This window comes from Gymnodraco acuticeps, unplaced genomic scaffold (genome assembly GCF_902827175.1).
Source record: "Gymnodraco acuticeps unplaced genomic scaffold, fGymAcu1.1, whole genome shotgun sequence".
NCBI lineage: Eukaryota > Metazoa > Chordata > Actinopteri > Perciformes > Bathydraconidae > Gymnodraco > Gymnodraco acuticeps.
The window spans coordinates 3839170-3863883 of NW_022992351.1; the positions used below are offsets into that span (position 1 = coordinate 3839170).

The window sequence follows — 24714 nt, forward strand, 5'->3', positions numbered from 1 at the left end:
CAATTCTGGGGATGAGATAGGAGAACTGCCGTGTTACTGAGGGGAAGTGTTGCCTGTAGGTGGAACATGTCACAAACTAGACTCAGTAAGGAGTGTCCCATGTAGCAATAGTAAGATATTTTCACAATACAGCTCAGAGAAAATCTTGTTTTCATGGCATACGGTATTACATTGGGCTGCACAATTAATTAATTGATTCGATATCAGAATATGAACTGGTGCAATATCAAAATCAAAGGGAGCGCAATATTTGTTAAAGGGAAAACAATTCTCAAAAGCAATCTGAATTAAGTATTGTGTTTCTACAAACCTATTGTTCACTAAGTCTCATTTTATTCTGCAATCTTAAGTAAACATCTTTACTTGGTATACACCCCTTCAAATACCAAAGCATTATTATTTAAATTTATTTTTCAAGGAAAATGCCACTGTTATTATTTCCTCCATAACGTGAATAATATCACAATATCAGTCAAAATAATCGCAATTACATATTTTTCACAAATGACTGCTAGTATTACAATAAAACTATCAGCTACAATGGCTTTTACAATGAATAACACAGCAATTTTCATAATAACAGAATTATAAAACTGTGCAAATGTAGCAGGTATCTATAATATGTTATTAAATTAAGCCTGTAGGTGTGTGTGACAGAGCAGCCAGACTGCGCCTGTCTATACGTTTGGCTCACATACACACTAAATTATATCAGTTTATTTTAATACCATAGATAAGCAGATGTACATGGTATGATAACCGTACATTTTCCTACCATGGTAAAGCGTGAAACCCTAGTCCCATGTGAGAGTTCATAGTTACTTAAACAGATGCCAGCCTAAAATAAACACTGCATGTTGTGTACTGTTACACTTGACAGTAAATGTTATACCTCTAACACTAAAATCCACTCTAAATATGTATGTAGGCCCCCTTAGGATTTAAAATTCTAAGCAAATCTAGATATTATTGAGTCACTTGGTATTTATCAAAGATCAAGAAATCAAACAAACACTTCCTCTATTGAATGTATTGGTTTTAAGGGGTTTCATTCATCGTGTGACTGAAGACAACTCCATGGATTTAGGGAAAGGTGATTGTCCTTGATCAATCATTTAAATGACAAAATAATTGGAAAATTGATGGCATATACAAATGTATCATGTTTCATCTGGATATGTATAGCTCTTAATCATATTCATCCTAGTATCCTCCTCCAGCAGCAGCTTTAACTTGATGATGGCTTTTCCCTATTTTAGGACTTATAGGTTATCCACTACAAGCAACTCATATCTCTAATTTAAGCCGATACCCAAGTCATATCAGTATAACAAGAACATGTAGGTGAATTGAATATGACTTATAATATTGAAAATCTGAAGATCCTAATCATTCTTTACATTCCCCACAGCCGTCTTTTGTTAGGCGAATAGTGCAGAAATGGGAAGACAAAATTATGTCAATGAAGCTGAACTCAGCCTGAGGCCGGAAACATTTTTATGGCCAAGATTTGTGATTCGAGGCTCGTTGCTGCTGCTGCTGTTTGCTGTGTGATGCAGAGAGACAGCCAGTCATTCATTTAGCAGGCAGGGTGTTGTTTTCTTGGCTTTCCTCAATCCTGTATTAGGGATTACATCAAGCCCTGAGCAGGAAGGAATTCCTCTCATCATGTGTTCAGTAAAGGCAGCGTCTGGCTCGCTACAAAGAAACACAGATGCAGCCGTTTGGCAAACTGAAAGCAGGTCAAGAGGTGTTTCTGTGCTTGACAGTGGGCATCACTTGTGTCTGTGTGTTGAGAGACAAACACATTTTGAGCATAAGTATCAGCATCACTAAGTATTTTACTTAGAAGAACCTAAATTGTTTCTTCAGATAAGGTCAAGACGTTCCAACCACAAAAACACGTGAATATCCAGTTATACAACCAAAAGTGCGTCATAAAATGCAGACATGGAGAGCTTCAAATAGCCTTGCTGCGGATTTCAGCAGCAAAGATACTCCAGATAGAGGACGTTCATCCATCTGCATGTCATCCCAACATCCCTCCCGACACCTATCCCCTTTATAATTCCCTCTGTTCCTTCATTAGTCAGTGACCTCTGATCGCTCTCTAGTATCCATGTTGTCCCGTCAGCAAAGCAGAGTCCACAGGGAGAGAGGACAGTATGGAGTGGTCAGCCGGCCCAAAAATAGCACTGCAGCAAGCAAATGCAACCGATAGCAAGGGGATTGTAGTCTCTTAGGTCCATAAATGTACAGGAACTAGCATAAAATAGTACTCATGTGAACAGACAAGAGCTCAAATCACAGACAAAGCTTTTTGTTGCAAAATCATGAGTCATGGCAAGTCTATTCTTAGTTCAGGGGTGTTTGTCCAAGTTATGTGCACTTAAAGTGATGCTGCAAAAAAGGCCAGAGGAGTATGAAGAATCTGTTTAGGAACAAGCTCTTGGTCACTTGTCTTAGAGCAGCAGAGTGTAGACTCTTCTATGCATCGCAGTTATATAAAACTAGGGCTGCCAAGATTAGTTGAACGACAGAAAGATTATATTCAACTATACTGATAATTGCTAAATCGTTAAAGTGATATTTCATGCAAATATGTGGATTACAGCCTCTCAGATGTGGCAATTTCTTGCTTTTTCTTTGCATTTTATCAGATTAAAACTAAATTACTTTGGGTTCTGGACTGAGAAAACAAGACATAACTAACATTGAGAAACTTGGAAGAACATTTTTTACTTTGACCAAATGATGGAGAGAAAAATCTGTTCATTAACAAAAAATGAGTTTGTTGCAGTGTTCCTTTAAGGCTTAATTAAAGTTTCCGAAAAAATTGACAATAAAATGTCTTAGTCCACATTAGGTTGATTCCATGACTTAAATGAATTATTTCCTACTTCTCTTGTAGAGCTACCGGCTGTTGGCTTAGGCACCACGCCGCCCCGGGGGCTTTTAGTGCGAGGCCAACATCCACAGGAAGCTGGACATGAAAGGTGAGAGCATCCCCAGTGCCAGACTCTCAGGTGGAAGAGTACGGCAGAGCAGTCAGGATCCTGCTGGGGCAGGCGGAGGGACACTCTGCTGGACGCGGCTGCTGTGGGTGTTTCTCTGGCAGTGTCTTAGCTGGTTGTTGTGAGGAGTGAAAACGAAGCAATCAGCAAGTATACTGCCGCAGAAACTCTTCGCAATAACAGGCCTTGGGATCACAACAATCACGAAAAACCATTCATCAGCGTTGTAGCAATCATGGATCCTGCTGCTATGCTGTAAGTTTTAAGATGAGTGCTGACTCTGTAGAAATGTAATAGAGAATGTATTGAAGATAGATCAGCTTCTAGAGTAATTACAGTTGGATCAAACTTCTGCAATGTGTTATGGTCCTCTGCTGCCATCTTGTGACTGAGAGCAACCTCCCAGCATGCTTTTGTTCATTGATTACTGCAGCAATGTAAACCTACATTGTTTTTTTTGTTGAAACAATCTGAAATCCCTTTCATTCATAAATGATGGCTCTGCTAGCATGGCTTCAGATGTATTACTTTTCAGTTGTTATTTATCAGCTAATCTAAAAATGCCTCACAAGTTATAAGAACTTCTTCTATGATTGATCAGTTGCAGGCTAATGATTTCTTTATTGTATATTGTAAATGTAATTGTTGTTTTAAATAAATGTAAATAAAAGTTACATTAACACTGATTGATTCCTTTGTCTTGTTTGTTTTCACAGTGCACATACATTTCATAATTATGGGGAAATTGTGTTGTATAAACCACTTTGCGCTGTGCAAAAGCAGCACTTTGATCCCTTGAAAAATTATGTTGCCATGCGAACACATCAGACCTAATGAGTGCAGATGAGGCAGAATTTGTCTGGATGCCAGGTGTTCACTTAATTTTCACAGACGCAGCATGTATAGGTGCTCCTGGTTTTAAGATCCAAAACATTACTTATTTTTCACAGAATGTTTAGTCGATTTATTAACTCTGTAAAACGGATCGTTTGGTCACTGCAGGAAAGAGACAATGTCCCACTGCATTGCTGCAAACAGGATAAAGGGTTGGAGTTTTTCGGCGCTGCAGCAATGCAGATGCAGTAAAGTCCTGCTGTCACACAAGGTTGCTGCTTCATGGCTTAAAATATCTTTACACTTAAGTTGGTTTTGGTACAGCAATTACAATAAAAGGCCACTGAAATATTAACAGCTGTTGGACACAAAGCGCAGACATTACTCATTACTCACAAATGTCTGGAATGTGTACTTTGTTATAGGAGGCCTGTGATCCCAATGAACTGCTACAGTACTAGGAAAAATAACATTGAAGTTAAAGGTGACCACCAACCGCACATTTTAATTAAACTACTTTCAGTGGCCAGAGTGCTGAGAAAGTCTTTGTTCACTGAAGGTAGCAGTCTCAGGTTTGATACAACGGAAAGCTTACATGTTGGATGGGTAACGCAGTGTGTTACTGTAGACTGCCTTTCAAAACGTCTTAAACCCTTGAGAGGCACCATCTCGTTTTCAAGTGGGTCCTTAAAAATATGAAATGAATTACACGCTTCATCTGCATCGTTTAAGTCTGCTGTTTGAGTTCGATTTTAGTAAGATCAGTTTAAGCAAATGGCTGAGGAGTTTAGAGAAATTAATATCAATAGAAAATAAATGTGCTCATTTTAAAACAAGCAATTAAAAAATACTAGTTTGTGTTATCAGAAATGGTTTCAGATTTAAGCATAACAATAATCTAGTTAACCAACAAATTATTTAAAAAGATTCATTGATATTGAAAGTAATCATTAGATGTAGTCCACAATATATTATTAATTTAAACCTCCAAATTACACACAAATATAATTTAAAGTCATTATTTTATTATCTTACATTTTATTTTTCCTTAAAAGGTCCCCTATTATAATGTTTTTCATCAATATATTATAGTTCTCAGATATATACAAAACATGTATCTGAAGTGTTTGGCTCGAAATACCAAACAGATCCTACATTGCAGCATCCCATAAACCCCTCTGTTTCAGACCTGTTCCAAAAGTGCTGATTCTCTGTCTGTTACTTTAGATGAAAATAAGGAGCCACTCCCCACGCCCCTCTGAGAGATATTTGGTTAAAAAGAAACCAAGTACTTTTCCCAGGAATAGTTCCCGGAACTTTTATTTCCTGGAACTATCTAGTAAATCGCGTTTACACCGGAATAAGTCCCTGAGGGAGCCGCTGACGTCACTTCTTCTTCTGCTTTGGGTTTACTGGCAGGCCGCAAACAACTTTACGGCGTATACTGCCACCCGAAGTCCCCGGAGTTGGGGACTGGCTTCCGGGTAAATCGCCAGAAGCGCTGACACCTCCTCATCACTCCACCGCTCCCATGTTTTCTTTTGTGTTGCCATAAGTAGGGATGGGTATCGTTTGAAATGTATCGATTCCGATTCCGGTTCTGCTTATCGATTCCGGTTCTAATCGATTCCCCGTTTCGATTCCAAATTGTAAAAGAAAGAGGTCAAACGTTTAGATAACAAAAATATCTTTATTCTTTTAAGCTTTAACTGACATTTTTACAAATAAAAAATATGCATGCAATACAAATGTATTGCTCAATAGCTGTGCTTTATTTTAACTGAGCTATGCCTGTGGCAAGCTATTAACAGGCATTACACTGTGCCTTGTCTTTTTCTTTTTTAGTGTAGTGGAGCCTCACTTTAGAACGTTTACCGCAATCCATCTTTGGTGTTATGAAGTGACTGAGCTCGTGAACTGTCTACGGGAGGGCGGGGGAGCCTCGCTGCGGGGCAACTGTGGACCTCTGTCGCCTGTCAGCGCAACTTACATGATGCCGTTTTAAATTAAGGGCGGTGCCGGCCGTCAGTGTACCGATCCGGCCGTCAACGGCCCGCTGACAACCGGCCGTTCTGTGATTCTCCAGAACACACAGATGGCCAGTCCGCCCTTACCCTGTATTCCACGGGTCACTGCGGCGCAGACGGACCCGGTGGAATACAGGGTCTACCGCGTTTAGGAACTGTTAAGCAGAACCAACATTGTGTATTTTGTATGGGTACCTGGTACCCGGCATTTTCTTATCGGTTCTCATCTGGAACCGAGTTTCGGTTCCCAATCCTAGCCATAAGTTAGTCTCTCTCCATTGGTGCGCTGGGCTAATGCTAATAATGCTAATCCGAGTAAATAAAATGGCGGCTTCACAAAAACTTTTCAGAGTTTTACGGGCGTGGTTTGCAATTTGGCCAGCCAATCAGAAATTGAAACCTTTTTCTCCCCAGGAAAGTCCCTGTTCTCTAGCAAGGACTAAAAATGGGTGAAAAGGTTTGCAAAAAAAAGTTCGAGTTCCAGATCTATTTGGTGTGAACGCAAAATCCCAGGAACTATCGGAACTATTCCTGGGGAAAGTACTAATGGTGCTCTAGGAGGAGATTCAAGTGAAAAGGTGGGCGGGTGTTACCTTGGTTGGTTATTGGCTAATGGTCGTTATGACATTATAAAGTGGCCAAAATCTGATCAGCTCATTTTCAGACAGGTTTTTATTTAAAGTGGACCTATCATGCTATATTTGAACAATATATTGTAGGGCCATACCTATATAAATTATATAAATATAGTTTTTTTTTCAAAATACCAAACAGATCCTGCATTTTAGCCATGCCTCATTTCGCTCCATTTGCTCTTTCCAGCCCTGTTTTTGCAGGGGCTGATTCTGTGACATAGCCTTAATGCAAATGAGCTGCAGCTGACCACGCCCCCCTGCAAACTGTCAGAAGAGGGGGGAGAAAAAGAGATCTCCGTCTTCCGTGTTTTATTCTTATATGATTATATAGTCATTATTCATTTGTTTTAAAGCTCAATAAATAACAAAGAAGACCTTTGACTGGCACTTTTCTAATTTTGTCCGGAAGATTTAAACTTTAACGGACATGTTGACCGGCGAAAAAAAATCTAACTGAAACTCTGCCGCACGGTTCCCTCGTTCCTTGGAAGAGGCCGAGAGGTGGGTGTTAGTCATCTGCTGGTGGACTACCGGAGAAAATTATAGTGCTTGCCTCGACGGGGAGGGATTGCATTGAATAACAGCAGCAGGAGCAAACGCTTGCCTCGGGGAGGGAGAAAAAGAGAATAAACAGAAGGGCAACCATGGCAACCATGCTCGGGAAGTCTTCTTCGCTGCTTTTGTGGCAGACTACAGCACCACTTACAGGCCTGGCATATGTACCAAGGGCGCCGGAAGCGGGGGGGGGCCATTGGCCCCCCCACTTTGCGGCCCTGCCCCACATTTTCGCAGCAGCGGATGCCGCGGAACACTGTACACATCCCGTTTCAATAATTCCCCTCTACTCTAAAGTCGCAACTAAAAAGAACGCCATCTGATCTAGCTGTGTATATTTAGTTATTTTTGATTGTTATATTCAATCTCATTAGCTACAGGCATTTTTGAAGCTTGTAAAGGGAAGAACACAGCTCGCCTCTCACTCGCCACTCTGCTCTACCGCAGCGCCGCTCCCCCTCCCTCCGCTGACATTATGAATGTAAGGCATAGTAATCATAGATAACACCGCAGGGTCCGTTACAGTTTGTTTTCATCTGATTTCAATTAAACAAAGTCTTGGCTTTCAGAATATTAAACTTGTTTCGGCAAATTCAGATGATAAATACAGCTTTGAAGCTTTTAACGGCATAATTACAAGCGGAGAACGGAGTAACTTGACCTCACAGCAAGCATAACAACAGCCGGGGTTTCTCCTGAGAGTTTTCCCCGGGAAACAAATGCAAAAATACACAAACACACACATGTATACACGCACACACTCGCGAGCTTCCCCCAGACCAGTAATCCAACTTTGTTACGTTGTTTACGTTATGTGTTACGTTGTTCAGTGTGTGTCAGCCGTTAACCTAGATAGATAAACTTGCAAACATGTCAGAAGAACCGGCGCATAAGAAAACAAAATACAGTCAAACTAAGCTGAAATTCAACAACTTGAATGTCACATCCCTGACATCCACAACTCCGGAGCCTGGCCCTTCAACCATAGAACCAGCTCAGCCAGATGAACCCCAGCAGCAGCTCTGCGGCCGCAGAGGCTGTCAAAACCGCCGCCGCCGGCATCATTGAACCGAGGGACATTGTGACGGGCAAATAAAAGCTTATTTGGGCAAAGAGAAGGTACTTCAATGCAGAATGGTACAAAAACAGAGAGTGGTTAATTATTTGCAAAACCACTAAACGAGCCTTCTGTGAAATATGCAGATGTGCTGCTGTCAAACGGCTTGTAACTTTCTCCAAATGTGGAGATGACAGCTTTGTAAATACCGAGTTAATAACTGGAACTTTTCACAGAGCTTACTGTAGAATGATCGAGGGTCGAGTATCTTTCACGACTCAGGTTTATTGTACAGTAAGTCAAGACATTACAGTAGGCAGCAACAACACAACTCGCGGGCTTACTCTCAAGTAAAGCAATCCCTCGCATGCCGTAAAGCATGTCGCAACACTGTCATAACAGCCTTAACTCTGTATGCATTGTATGCATATGTGACATCTCCCCTTTTTTCTAGTTATTTAATTTTAAATAACTGTAAAGAGTTTTGACAGATTAGTCACAGCATCATCCTGTAATAGTAAACAACAGTCAAACTTTGATAGCAAATGTTCATTCAGTCGTACTGACTAACCAAACATGTCCTATGAATACAGGTTAACTTAATGTTGATAAAGATGGGTAACCAATACCTTCAGTAGTGCTGTTATAAAATAAAATTCAAGATGCAAGTTTTCTTTTCTAAACATTGCAGCAGTAATATCACATGTGTGCATAACATTCACAATAAACAGAACCCAAAATTCAGCAGACTCAGAGTCCACCTGTGTTTCCCTATTCATTTTCTCCCCCCCAAAGGCCATAGGTGTTTTTTTTCATTCACCCCCAGAGGTCATTGTGAAACACCCAAAACACTCCTGTCTACAAGTCCAACCTAGTGGCCGGCTTACTGACACGGCCTGGTCTGAACACGTCCTGGTGTTGGTGTATGGGTTGTCACCTCACTTGGTTTCAGGGTAACAGTCTCTGGTGTGTTGGCGCTTACAGGCTGGGAAATCGCCACAGCACTCTCTGCTGGTGTTAGTGGGATGTGCTGTGCAGGTCGGGAAGTTGGTTCTGCCCGGAGATGAAGTCGGTTCCGCCGCAGCACTGCACCTCCTTGTGTGTTAATGAGGTAAGACCTCGGAGTAACACACTCTTTTGAGACGTTCGCAGGTGTCTTCCAGGACTTCTCGTTGTCGAGCTTGGTGTAGACTGTGTCTCCTGGCTGTAGAGCTGGTAGATGCCTGGCACCGTGTCGTCGGTTGTAATAAAAAGCTTGTTTTGCTTTCTCACTCGTGTCTTTTAGTTTGACAATCTGTCTGTTAGGCCATTTAGGCCATAGATTTTTCTCGAGTGTCGGGAGCGTCGTTCTGATCTTTCTCCCCATTAGCAGTTCTGCTGGACTGACTCCTGTGGTAGTATAGGGAGTCGATCTATAGCACATAAGGGCTATCAGTGGATCTTCCTGACGAAGGATTCTCTTAGCGGTCTGTACTGCTCTTTCTGCATGACCGTTTCCTTGAGGATGGTGAGGACTAGACGTGATGTGTCTGAAGTCCAACTGCTGTGCCAGCTCCCGGAATTCTGCACTGGAGAATTGGGGACCATTGTCACTCACAACCTCTTCAGGAATTCCAAACCTAGCAAAGGTCGTTTTAAGTCTCTGGATGACAAGGGCACTGGTCGTAGATGGTAGTTGTAGTATCTCCAGGTACCGTGAATAGTAGTCTGAAATAACAAGGTAGTTGTGCTTGTTATGTTCACAGAGGCCGAGAGCGATTATTTTCCACGGACGATCAGGCAGCGGTGTGGAAATAAGCGGCTCCTTTTGTTGAGCCCGCTTCTGCTCCTGGCAGCTCCTGCATATGTTGACAATGTTCTTAATGTCTACAGAGAGCCCCGGCCACCAAACTGATGCATTCGCCCTTTCTCTGCATTTTGAGAGCCCCTGGTGTCCCTCATGTATTTTCTGCAAAATGTCTGCTCTCAGTGACCCCGGAACCACAATCCTGTTTCCTCGTATGACTAAGCCATCAGCTTCCGATAGCTCATTTTTCACTTTGGTGTAGTCCCTGATGTTCAGTGGAACATTACTACTGTATTCAGGCCATCCTGCCCTAATCAGCTTGATGACAGCCTGAAGCTCACTGTCGGCTGCTGTCTCTTTTCTGATATTCTCCATTCTCGTTGGAGATGCTGGGATGCCCTGTATCACTGTGGCTACATAGCATGCCACATCTTCTTGAGTGTCAGTCTCTTCCTTTGTATGTGTCTGTGGGCTTCGGGACAGTGTGTCGGCGACAACAAGGGTCTTCCCAGGCACATGCTCTGCTAAAGGTTTGTACCTCATGAGCCTCATTAGTAGACGCTGACATCTCAAGGGGACGTTATCTAGGCTTTGTTTGTTGATCAGTGGCACTAATGGTTTGTGGTCGGTCTCCAGCCTGAACTGATCCAAGCCACATAGATACTTGTCAAACTTCTTACAGGCCCATACGCTAACCAAGCACTCCTTTTCTATCTGGGCGTAGCGTGTCTCCGCTTCTGTGAGACGCCTCGAACAGTAGGCTACTGGCTTCCACTCCTCTTCATGGAGCTGGAGGAGGACCCCCCCCCAGGCCATAGCTACTGGCATCAGCAGACACCGCTGTGGCTTTAGCCACATCATAGAAGACAAGAACCGGTGCTGTGGTCAGCATTGTCTTAATGTTCTCAAAAGCTGACTGCTGTGAGTGACCCCAGGTCTAGATGTTCCTGCTCTTCAGAAGCTCGTACAGTGGTTGACCTATTGTGGAAAGGTTTGGAACGTACCTACCCAGGTAGTTCACCATGCCCAGGACTCTTTTCAGCTCATGGACGTTTCCTGGTGGAGCCAGCTGATGTATGGCTTCAACTTTATCAGGGTCGGGCCTGACTCCTGACTGGTCGATGAGATGTCCCAGAAAGCGTAGCTGGCTTTGTCTGAGGGAGCATTTATCTTTATTGAGTTTTAAGCCTGCTGACTCAACACGCTGTACCTTCTCGAGTCTGGCGTCGTGCTGTTCTGTCGATGTCCCATAGACCAGGATATCGTCCATGAAGACTTCAACGCCTTCCAGCCCCTGCAGAGTCTCTAGCATTTTCCGCTGGAAGATCTCAGGCGCACTGGAAATCCCGAAAGGTAACCTTTTGAAACAATACCTGCCAAACGGTGTTATAAAGGTTGTTAATTTACAGCTGACTGGGTGCAGTGGGATTTGCCAGAACCCACTTGCAGCGTCGAGAGAGGAAAACACAGTTGCACCACTTAGCTTTGCAGTTATTTCATCAGAGGTAGGTAAGATGTAGCGCTCTCTTTTTACTGACTCATTTAGGCTTTTCAGGTCCACACAGATCCTGGCTTTGCCTGTGGTTTTCTTTAGAACGGGCACCATAGGAGCACACCATTCAGTTGGCTGTGTTACCTTCTCGATGACACCGTTCTTCTCCATCCTCTGCAGTTCCTCTTTTACCATCTGTAACATTGGGAAGGGCACACGACGTGCTGTATGTACTGCATATGGTTGAGCCCCATCCTTTAATTGGATTTTAACAGGTTCAGTTTTTAGTGTGCCGTGCTCACCATAGGCTTGAAGGTGTTCACTGGTAGTGAATTTCACTTCATCAACACGCCTCACCAGGTTCATCTCCACTGACAAATCCCGGCTGAGTAGGTTTTTGACACTCTGGCCACGGACTACATATGCTTCAAATAGGTAGTTATTTCCCTTGTAACTAACTGTAGCATTAAAGCGTCCTAGACACAACAGTTCACCTCCTGGGCTGTCTAATGGGATGTCAGCTGGTTTCAGTGTTTTTGGTGGAGTGAGTGTGTGAAATGCATCCTCACATAAGACGCTGACATCAGCTCCTGTGTCAATTTTAAATTCCATTGGAGTAGAATCCACCTGGAGCTGTACTGTCCACTGCTCTTTCTCATCTGCACTGCACACTGAGCCTAAGAAATAATGGGTCTGCTCAGCCTGTACAGTCCCTGTGACCTCATTCACTGATCTATTGGTGTTTCGGCACACTCTGGCCCAATGTCCTATTTTGTTGCACTTGTGGCATGTAGCTTTAGCTGCAGGACACCCTTCTTCCTTGCTATGCTGTGATTTACCACATTTACCACATTTCCTTTCACTTCCCCCCCATTTTCTGTCTTTTAACTTGTTGAGGTTTCCATTTGTTATTTATTTCTTTGAATCTCACCTCCTGTACTGATCCCACTGTGTCTTCCTGCAGACTCACTTGTGCTGCGACCTCCTCTGACTGCCTGACGGTCCGTATAGTCAGTGCTAGTGTTAGGTCCGCCGTCAGCTGCAGTCTGTGCGAGAGCTCTCTGTCTCGTATCCCGACAACGATTCGGTCGCGGATATTCTCATCTCGGCTTACGCCAAACTCACGGTGTTCAGATAGATCATACAGGGCTCGGATTAAACCCTCTGCCTTCTCCCCTGGCCGCTGGACCCGCTGGTGGAAACATGCCCTCTCGTGGATAACGTTCCTCCTCGGGAAAAAGTACTCGTTGAACTTTCCCACCACAACGGCAAAGTCATCGCCGTCTGCTTCTTCGGCAAAAGTGAAAGACTTGAAAATGTTTTCTGCCTCGTTGCCCATGGCATAAATCAAGCAGCTCACCTGCACTCTCCCGTCATCTTTGTCGAGTTTAGTAGCGAGTCTGTACCGCTCAAAGCGTTGCCTCCATTCTGGCCATTCAGTCGGCTTATCAAACGAAAAGTTCGCTGGGGGATTAAACTTGGCCATTCCGCCGTCTATATTCCTCTACTTTGTCTTGTTTAATTCCTGTGACTCACCGGCCACTTCTAACACCATGTAGAATGATCGAGGGTCGAGTATCTTTCACGACTCAGGTTTATTGTACAGTAAGTCAAGACATTACAGTAGGCAGCAACAACACAACTCGCGGGCTTACTCTCAAGTAAAGCAATCCCTCGCATGCCGTAAAGCATGTCGCAACACTGTCCTAACAGCCTTAACTCTGTATGCATTGTATGCATATGTGACACTTACTTCAGTCAAACACCAGTCAACATTCAGCTTGTCAAACAAGAGTGTAGCAGGAAAAAAGAAGAGATGGAATGAGCAACTGCGCTGTCATATGTGTGGGCTGGTCTGTATAGTTTAATTTACAGGAAAGGAGTGAGCAGAGGGTTGAGTTGTCCATTCTTGTTCTGTTTTCTCTGACTATCTTCCTCCTGAAGACCCTCTCAGACTTTCATTTGCCCGCGCTACTAAAGAGACACGTTACCATGAAAACCAAACAATGGTGTAGCTGTATTGAAGTCCGAGTGGAAACAGTAACATTTGGTGCGGGAGGAAAACGGGAGTCTCCCGCAAAAATCGGGAGGGTTGGCAAGTAGGCTATGTCACATACATACGCACTTTTTGCCCCCCCCACTTCTGAAATGAATCCGGCGCCGCTGATATGTACTACAGCGGCTCCAGCGCTTTCGAGCGGCAATGGCCGGCCGTGGCCCAACCCCACATTCCCCTGATAGGTGGAGAGTTGGCCATATAGGCGGAGCTCCTCGTTCCTGACGTCAGAGAATTTTCAAATCTGTATCAGTCTGTATCAGCTCCGTTGCAGCCCCGTTTTTAGAGATTTGGGTAGGCCTATGGAGGAAAAGAGAGAGGGTTGTGTTTTCGGACACTTGGTGAGTTCCCTGACACACCGGGGACACATATTCATGTATAAAAGACGTACCAAAGTGTATTTTGCATGATAGGTCCCCTTTAAATGGATCAGGACAAAAAGTGAGCGAATCTTTTTTCCTGAAACTTTCAGAATCTCTTTACACAGAGGGGACACATGTATAAAAGACATTAAAAATTGCATTTAGCATGACAGGTCCCCTATAAGAGGAAGTTTATATGTATCATTTTCTTTTCTTTTAAGTGAGTTATTATTTTATGTCACTGTTGTAAAATACCTTAATTATAAAAGGCAAGATGTAATGTGGATTGGGACAATTGGGAAGTTTAAGGGGCATTTTTGGTTCATTTTGGAGAAAATCATATTTACAAAGTAAAATTAGATGCAATATTGTATAAGTGACTGCTAAATGAAAAAACATGTGCACTGTGTTTAGCATGCCTGAATTGAAAGAATATATATTTTATAAAAACATAATAATAATCATAATAGTATTTTTTCTATAATAATGTTTTGCTGGCAATGCACATACTTTTATGTAAAAACCCTAGTTTGGCATTACATTGGATTCTGTTTTTACGTGACAAATTAGTCAGAGCTTTCGGGTTGCACAAGTAAAGGACATTAGTGCCATAAATAGAGCATTATGAGTCTGCCTGTGAGCAGCTGACTGACTTCTGCTTTGGGTTCCTGTTGGTGCAGCGAGGGTAAACAGAACACAGAGGAGGCGGGGAGGCGGGGAGGCGGGGAGGGAGGGGTTAAACACGGCAAGAAAAGTTTGTTTGGTTGCCTCAAAAGCAATGGACGAAGTTTGTGAACTCATTTAGCTCAACTCGAGGGGAAATAAAGCAGAGAGACACTATGGTAGAAAAGTAGATAGACTAGTATTCTCTTCGGGGAAGTGTTTGCAGAAACATCGTATGACCTCACTGAAGTATGGCAGATGGGAATGAGACGGTCGTGTACTTCTCTGAGCAGGTGGTCGTGTTGTGTTCATGTGCACTCTCCTTCCTGGGCTCCTCTCTTATCATCCTCACCTACATTATCTGGGCTGATTTGAGGACTACTCCCCGCAGGCTGCTGGTCTTCCTCTCGGTGTCTGACTGGCTGTCCGCCGTCTCCTACGCCTACGGGGTCTGGCGGGTCTTCCGCACCGACTCGCTGGACTGCATCGCGCAGGGAGCCGTGTCCACCTTCGCCAACACCAGCTCCTTCTTCTGGACCGTGGCCATCGCTGTGTACCTGTATGTGTTCATCGTCCGGTCCAACCAGAGAGCCGCAGACAGCCTGGTGTGGTGCTTCCACATCGTCAGGTAACTGCTAACTTATGCTAACTACCAGAGCTAATAACTTTTGGTGGAGTCTGGAGATAGCTGACTAAAGTTAAGTTTCATTAGATGGAGTGGGATGCCTCCCACCTGTAGGCGACCCTGAAGCATGTTGGGATATTCTGGTGACAAATCGCCTTAAACCAGAATTTTTTTTATTCTATTAATTTTGGACAGCAAAAGAAAAGTGTATGACTTCGTCTTTGTTTTAACTCTAAAAAAGAGTTCATGAGTTTGTTTCGGTTAATTTGTTATATTGGTGTAGTTTGCAGTGGTGCAAAGTAACCAAGTATATTTACTCAAACTTGAGTAAATATACTTGGTTACTTTGCACCAAATAAATATATATTTCAATTTCTGGCTACTCTGTACTTCTACCCCACTACAATTTCGATATTAAATGTGTGCTTTTACTACATTTATATAACACCTTTATGTAGGCTACTTGGCAGATTTGGATGAATTATTTGATAATCAACACTTAACTAAGACTTCAGTTACTTTAGCCCTGGAGTAAATTCGCAAGCTACCCTGCAGAATACAAAGTCATTAAAATTAGCTACACCATTACCAGCTTTGAGAACACTTTAATGCATCAATAATTATAAGGAAAAAATATTCCTACAAACTGGTACTTCTACTTTAACAAGATCTGAGTACTTCTCCCACCTCTGATAGTTTGCCCATTGACAAACAATGTTTTAATCCATGTGTGTGTTTATGGTGTGTATACAGTGTCGTAGGTTTACATCCCTAAACAAGCTGTTCGGGTGCCTGCGTCAGAAATATTATTAAAATATATGATAATTCCACTTCCACTAAATGGTATTGTTTTTAACCAGCCTGAGTACTGAAACAACTACCAATTCTTGTTTTATTTTCAGAACTGTAAACCTTTTAAATACGCACACATTTAATAAGGTTCCTTAATACAAAGTTCTAGGGTCACAGTTAGAGAAAAGTGAATGATAACTTGTATTCATGCGTTGCAGCAAACACATAATTCTGCAACAATACTCTTGGTGTATAGGCCTACTGTGGAAATATGGGGCAAATAGCAAACATGATAAAATGGCTCAATCTGGTGGAAACGTGTAAAAATTACATTTTGTGACCGAGGACTAGGGTATCAAAGACATTAATTCAGAATGTACTAAACATCAGTATACTTTGTTTGTAAAACAATGGATGCAAACTAATTGGTCATTTGGCCGGTTAACTAGATCTCAGCGTGTAGTAGGTTTACTCACAATAGGTAAATTGATGTTACCATAATGACCAGACTCTCATACCACTGTGATCTTTTAATTATCTAATTTGTTTATACTGGCCTTGAATAAGATAGCTCTTAGTTGTCTTCGCAAAAGGAGCTAAACCTGTTTTTCATTAGACAAGGCAAGTTAATTTGTACCGCAGCCTTCAACAACAAGGAAATTCAAATAGCTTAATTCAAGACATATAAAAACATAAAGACAATTGCACAATCACATTACAAGTTGTATGGGTAATCCCCAATATAATTGGATTAAAACCGTATCAAACAAGATCACACAGTTTTACAATCATACATTTGAAAGCTATTTAGCAAGCTGCTTGTTTTTTCATTAACTAGACGTTATGAATGCTCAGTTTTCCTTCTGCACATTAAAGAGCTGTCCATGTTGATTATGAAGATAAGTTATCTATTTTTGGACACAAGAACATTTTCACCCCTGGGCACTCCTCAAAGCAGTGCCTGGGTTTGTTCTTTTAATTTTGTTTCTGTGAATTATCAAATGCTCCATTGAATTCGAAATCACACAACAGAGCCGCCATTCATCAAGGCTTGTATACAAAACAAACACACACAGGGTGTGCATTGTGGATTTATATCAGCCATGTAGGGCCAATAAAGTATAGTATTCCCTTAAGATGGGCATTGCTTGCAGTGTTTCCCCTATATACAAATAGTGTTCCACGCTCACATTATGCTGGGCCCACGTGCCTTAGCACCGCTGCTATGACTCCATCCTAGGGGAAACACTGGCTTGTTAAAGTGAAATAATTTTGTGGTTTTATGTCACACAGAGCTGAAGCAACACAACTGGTGACTCTGCAGTGTGCACTAACACACATAGGCCTTGTGTCACATGTCTTTTCAACGTTTTTGGATGTTGACCCCTCTCCTAAAGCTTGCAAGTTGACTTCTTTTAGGTTGTTTTGTTAAATCCTCTAAACTCTTTGTGTGTGTGTTGTAGTTGGGGTGTTCCTCTGGCCATCACTGTTGCGGCCGTGTGCCTGTACAAGATCGGCTACGATGCGTCAGAGGTGTCGGTGGGCTGGTGCTGGGTCAGGATCCACGCTCCAGACCGGATCCTTTGGATGCTGCTCACCGGGAAGATCTGGGAGTTCTTGGCTTACCTCACCCTGCCTGTCCTCTACATCCTGATCAAGCGACACATCCACATAGCGGTGAGGATACAGTGTTTGTGTACCTGCACACTACATTCAATACACTTATGATGCACAACTGCATAGGCATGAACAGTGGAATACAGAACAACTTGCAGATATTGAAAATTGCTGTATTAAATTCTACAGTTGCAACATTACAGTCATAAACAGTAGTTACATTTAATTGCACATATGTATCCGTATAAAAAAGACAACACTTGGGAAAATGTTAAAACACTGCAGCAGTGGTTAGAAGTAAAAAATGGCTAGTGAAGACACCTAATATACTAAATAGCAATAGCCACACTTAAAAGAAAGAAAGCAAATTCAGCAAATGTTCAAAATTAAGCAGGAATATTAAATTGTTAAACATTCTAAATGTACCTAAAAGTTTACCCAGAAATGTGTCTTCGTCGTTTTGTTAGTTGAGAAGCATGACAATCAAATCCACAAAGTGTTACAATTCTTTGCTTATTGAAGTCCTTTTCAGATGTTTTTTGAAAAAGATAATTTAGGTTTTGAATGTAGTGATGGAAATAGATTGTAAAGTATAAATAGACATACATATTTTTTAGAAATATTAAATCTGCATCTCAGTTTGGGTCACCAATATACAAACTGATCAAATATAATGAGCAAACAAACGGTTTCAAAATTCTCTCTATCTGGAGTACTAAGAATTTCTCTAAGGAAAAAGTCCACTAAACATTAAGATGTTTTTTGGACTCTTGGCCTTCAAGTTGTCTGTTTTTTAAGAAATCAAATAAGGCGCAAATTCAAACTGAGGGAACGAGACACAACCGACCTTTGATATGGAAAATATTTGTTCTCAAGTCACATCTCCCTCAAGCAGCCTCAATGTTATATGTAGGAAATTCAAATGACATGCCGATTTTCTGTATTTGGAACTTAAGAATATATGCTTCAAGTTTATAAATACATATTTAGAAAAGATTTAATGAAATCTTGTCTGTTTGCACAGCATGCTGCCCTGTCAGAGTACCGTCCCATCTTGGCCACCAGGCCTCCGTCACAGTCCTTCTCCTCCATGGCGGATATGAAGCTGACTCTCATCCCCATCATCTTCATCGTGCTGCGGATCTGGAGCACCGTGCGCTTCATCCTGCTGCTCGTCGACTCCCCGGCCCGACAGCACCCGGTGCTGGTCACACTACATGTGAGTTTAAAGTTTCTTTTAATCCCTTATTTGAAAATGTTAAACATAAAGGATGCTTGCTAATTGTCTTAATCTCATTCATCTAGTTTCATAACCTGATAAAACTTCCTCATTCTTTTTAGATGAGGTGTGTGTGAGTTGTTTTGTGTGTATGACAGCACATACGTGTGGGTGTAAATGTGCTGTCATGTATCATTTGTTCATGTGCTGTTGAACTTGTGATGGTGGGATTGCATGCTGTCAGATCTGTGAATCATCACGCATTCATCATGAAAAGTTCCTGTGGTGACGGATATCTATAAACATCTGAAAAGTTGCTAAGTATATTTCTAACCGTTAGTCTTTTTTTAACTTGGTTAAAAATGAAAACCTTTATGATGAATACTTTCCTGGACAGTTGGATTACATCATGTTGATACTGCCATTGTAAAACACTATTTAACATAATAATACAACGGTTCATCAGAAAAATTGGTAATTTGATTAATTCAGAAAAATTAAAAGTTATTCCATACGACAATCATAAACTGAATTTATAATATTAACTGTAGGAGCCATGAAACGTATATAGTAATGCGTTTTGTTTTAAACTAAGATATTTGTTTGATCACCGTGGGTTGGTTGGCTTGGCTCACATGGATATGGGCGGCACTCATTATAATCCTATTCACCTGCGTGAGGTGTGTGTGGAAGAGAGGGTGACACAGGGGCTGCATCTCACTTCGGTTGAATGAAATCCTTGCGTCCCTCACTTGCGTCGTTTCCCTGCATTTAGTCCCTCCCACCAGGGAAGCATGGAGAGACGCAAGGAAACCACGAGAAGCAGGGAAATGCGCTTTAAGGGCAATGGGACGTCCTTTCCTCCGGAGCGTCACGTGACGTCCGTTTGTGATGACTCCGCACAGCTGATCGTGACAGCAGCTCTGTCCCCGTTATTTTCACAAACACCCCCGCCACACATTTACCGACATAAACATTTGTAACATCTGTTGTAGACCCAAATATATTAAATAAAATAAGAACTCATTCTCAAAAAAGATAAACGCCATTCTTAAAATGTATAAACGAACAATAGTTTGATTAATATTGATTAGAGTGCACAATAGAAATAAAATAATTGAGAGAAGAAAAAGAGATATGTTATCTATCAAAACCCAGTTAGATTAACATTCATTGAACTGTACACTTTGTTTGTTTGTGTGGATATGTAGCACATTAACATTTTAATAGCACTTAATGACTGACTGAATGGAAATGACAATACATGAAAATGTAAAACGAAAAAAGCGTTTATAATAATTTCCAGGGGATGCATGCAGAGCTGTCATTGGCTGAGATAAGTCCGGCCGTGCGTCACGCCTCTTTTAAACATCACTGTTGCTGGAAATTCATCCGCGGAGGAGCCGTGGAGGACCCATCAGTGTATCCTCGATTATAGCTCCTCCAGAGAGCCTCCTTGATGCTCGATGCTCGGTCCTCGAAGTGCATTTAGAGAAATTAGATGTCCTTCAACATGGCACGCTGAAAACCATTTCCGGGTCACTACCGGAGGACCGAGGATTCGAGGAGTCGAGGAGGGGAAATTAGAGAAATAAGAAAGGCCCCCGGCCTCAGCCTCTCAGCAACTTTGTTTGTTGCCTGCTGTCGCTATATTAACTAATCATGGTCAGATAATAATATGTAGAGATTTGGATTCAAACGATTCAGGGATATGTTATTCCATTGAATAATCTGTTACTGTTACACTTCTCTTAAAAGAAAACAATAATAATTGAATTCAGTTACCATATTTGCTGCCTGCACCTACACATCATTAAACATTGAATGCTTTTGTCTGGACCCAACAGGGAATTGGGAACACCTCGCAGGGAGCAGCTAACTGCATCATGTTCGTCCTGCTGACTCGGCCGCTCCGCACACGCCTCTGCGCCGCACTCTTCTGCTGCTCCAAGTGTCGGGCGGACTCTCAGGACGCCGCTCAGAGGCTGCTGCCGGGACAGGACGCCTCCACACCGAGAGAAGAAGACCGCAGCAGTCGAGTGGGGACTGATGGATGATACTCTGCGGGTGAGAAGAAAAACTTGGGTAGACATTCGGTGTGCGGGGGAGCTCTCTGCCTCACCTTGAGCCTCATTACAGCGAGTGCCTGCTGAGAGGTTGGAGATTCTGCAGGTGTTTGCACATCTATGTCACAGGGAGTCACACGTCTGCACTCTGGTGATGAGCGTGCTGCTGCCTTGGTGAATCTTTTTCAGTGTGGCACATGATTTTCTTTCAACCTTAAAGTGCTTTTTTACTTACAGTTGTTATTGTAGGTGTTTTTCTTATTGTATTTTGAACAACTGTACACTCCGTGAAGGGTTAGCAGCTTTACTTATCACATAATATGTGGGTTCACTTACATTCTGGGATTAATCACTGTGAAGTTAATGAATATTCAGTTTTTATATTGTTACACGGTACTGTACAGACTCGTTTTTATGGAGAAAAATGACCCACATTTAAGTGCCTGCAGCATTCTCACTGTGATTAACAAATGATGTCCAATTCTAAACTTTCACAAAGACTAAGTGAGAACAACCACCTACAATCGTATCTTACCACTATCAAAGTCTGTTGGCTTGAATGGTTGTGGTCAGCTTGAGTGAACTTTCTCAGTTTGAGTTACTTGTAATGTGCTCAGTCATTGTTCTTCTAAAATATGCCTAAATGCACGTCTTACTAGAGAGCTGTGGTGCTTCGTGGAAGGTTATAGCACAACAGCAGCACATTGGGTCCTATTTTGGTGAATGAAATAGATTTTGTAACGCACTAAATAGTGAATAAATATCTTGGAAGACAATTAAGCTGCAGGTGGGATATGAAAAGATTCAATTTCACACGTATTTCCCAAAGTAAAATCCTGTCAACGTTACAATCCTTTGTAACTGTAATGACCTTAACCTGAACACAGCTGCTGCTTTGTTACTAAGGAAAACGGCAAACAATTGTGCATCACAGCTACACTTTTGTTTGTGTTTATATTTTGGGTAGATTATCCTATATGTTTTTACTTTAATATCAAATTTCAAATATCAGATATAACTTTGCATATGTGAAAGAAACTTGATTACATCTGACTGTCTATATAAAGTAAATGACATGATATGGGCGCTGTTTTGTGAGTTGAATGAACTTAAATACACATTCAACCTTTTATTTAAAAAATCTTTTTCACTGAAAAACACAAAAATAAGAAACTTTGATGGCAATAAAAACATACAATTTTGAATACAACAAACATTTAAAAGTTAAAGCAACATAAAACAAGAACAGCTGCAAGTGAAATATGATGAAATGAACTAAATTGATTACCCTAAGGATAAACTAAGCTGAAGATTGTTCTGCATTTTATCATTACATTAAAAGTTTCATCTATGATGCTCCATATTTAGTATTAATTCCAACTATATTTGTGTTTCCTATCATTGCCTAACTTCATAGTTGCAACATTTTTCGACAGTAGTAGCAAAACCCCATCAGTATTTGACGTGTCACAAAAAATGACTTGACATCAATACTGTCATTGTGGTCAGGATGCATGACCTAGCATCACATGGCGTCCTTCTCTTTTTGAAACCAGACCTTGTGAGCCTCACTTCTCCTTTGACCCCCGCTGTTGTTAGCTCCTGTTCCCCGACTGAGCTCCAGGCCCACCGCATACCAACGAGGCATCACTGCGAACCCGCTGAACCACACTCATGCGACCTCAAGCCCCGTAGTTCCTTCAGATCTTTAAAATATTTTCTAAGATCCATTGAGTTTAATGAGCCTGCCTTGAGGATGAGCTACATTAAAATTAGATTCATTACTGTGGTGATCGTTGGAAAAAAGGTGAAGCAGGGGAATTTTCATCTTTTTGACAGCTAATTTTCTCTTATCCTAAAGTGATTATTGTTTGTTTGACTCTCACAGAGGGCAGGCACTTGTTTGTGTTGAGAAGGTGGCGTCACAGTGAGGGGATTTATGGCTGTTTGCTCTGGGTTGGCAGCAAAATACAATTGTGGGGTGTACTTGGGTATTTCCATAGTATGCTACTTAATGGTTCTACACTCCAAAGACACTAGCACTATGTAATGCAAACTATCCCCACATACATCTACAGGACTAAAGTAAAGGGCAAATGAATGTATCACTGGACATCATTAAGTAATATATTTTACATTATTCAGAAAACCTTTTGTACATTTACTTAATGATCTTGAATGCATGACTTACTTGTAACAGAGTATGTTTACAATGTGGTATTGATAAATAAGATTAAATGTTCTCTTCCACCACTGTGTCTTGATCTGTTTGATGACTTGGGTAATGCAATAGTGAGTAATATGGTTGTAATAATTTGTATATCAGGTCAGTCAGTCAGTCTCTGCAGCTACACTGAGGGCAGTTAGTTCTCATACATCATTCCAAAAGCCTGGAGACTTTTGGCTGTTTATAGTAGAAATTATGAAAACATCAATATTTGTATGAGATAAAGAAGAGCTTTTCTTCCATCTAATTTTACACATGGTCTAAACGTGACACCGAGCAGAGGTCGTCCTCTCAGGACCAACATAACTGATACCATGTCTGGGAAAATGGAAGAAGTGCAGTGCTGTTTATGCTGATGACATGAAAAACAGATATTTGTCCTTGAGGACGGCAGAGGCCAGACAGACGACCGACACTTACTGTATTTCCTGCAGGAATGACTCCATCGTGTTATTGTGAGATTGGGCTGACACTGGTGTAACTGGAGCTCTTGGAAACACTTAAGGAAGGGGTTTCTGCTCTCTCCTGCTGGCTCTCTGCCCACTTAATTCATTAAGTTAAAGAGTGCCACGCTGCATGGGGGGACCATTCACCAGTCAAGGTAATGGAAGTACTTTTTTCACAACACAGGCTGTTCATTTAGCTGTGTCAGTGGTTCATAGAGCCAATTCTCAACACAGCAGAGGTAATGAGCAACAGTTTAGAGCTGCTTATTTAAATTAGAAGAGACACGCATGTAATATAAAATGTCAGAAACACTAGATTCATTAAAAGAGAGGTTACTGGTTGGCTCCTGTGTTCTCAGTGTGTGAATAATTAGGCACTGAGATATTAAAGGGACACAGAGGACTGCACTGTGACTTTAAGTCTATCTTCTCCTCTCCCTTTGCATGTAGATATGCTACCAAACACAGTATTAGCTCCCCCAACTGTTACCTAAAAATATTGCAACCGCTCTAATCAACTTTAATTTGGCCCAAAACTGTTGTGGAATAACTGGCTGCAATACACGTTATTTTAAATGTTGATGAAAGTACTTTTCTGGTAACAAGCTGTTACTGCTGCATTTTACTGCTGTGGTTTTCATTGGACAGAAAGCTGGTAAAACAGACTATATCTAAAAAGTACCGCTGTCTGACAAAGTAGCGTAACGTGGAAATACGCAAGTTCTTAGTTACATTCAACCCCCTGGGCATAAAGATAATGTAATAAACAAATTGGATATTGTTTTTGGATCCTGAGCCTAATCCATCAGGTTATGTTGGAGACATTTAGCCAAAATAGACCCATATTTCTAATGATTTACCTGTAGTTAAACACAGTGTCCAATTATGTTGCAACAAATGCTATAGGCTAAGTGAAAATGACGTATGTTGAATTGAATATATGACAGTTTTTCTTTTAGTTTTAATGGTTGAAAATATAATTTATAAACTGTGAGACAATAAAAATGTGTCTTTCCTAAAAATGTTTGACTTTGTTTTTTGTAAAGGTAGGAACCTATGTGTGTTGGTGAGAGGTTCTGCCGGAAGGCTCATACAGTTTTTGACCACACACGGAGCACGCGCACGCACACACACACACACACACACACACACACACACACACACACACACACACACACACACACACACACACACACACACACACACACACACACACGGAGAACACGCACACATACACGGGA

The 24714-nt window shown here is 41.7% G+C and overlaps 1 protein-coding gene across 1 annotated transcript; it reads left to right on the forward strand.

Annotated features, from left to right (window-relative positions):
• Window positions 1-14546: 14546 nt before the first annotated feature.
• gpr157 (G protein-coupled receptor 157) lies at window positions 14547-23053 on the forward strand. The gene is made up of 4 exons (XM_034208826.1): window positions 14547-15109; window positions 17362-17575; window positions 18540-18734; window positions 20582-23053. The coding sequence occupies exons 1-4, from the start codon at window positions 14733-14735 to the stop codon at window positions 20789-20791; spliced, it is 996 nt and encodes a 331-aa protein (XP_034064717.1). The 5' UTR covers window positions 14547-14732; the 3' UTR covers window positions 20792-23053.
• The last annotated feature ends 1661 nt before the right edge of the window (window positions 23054-24714 follow it).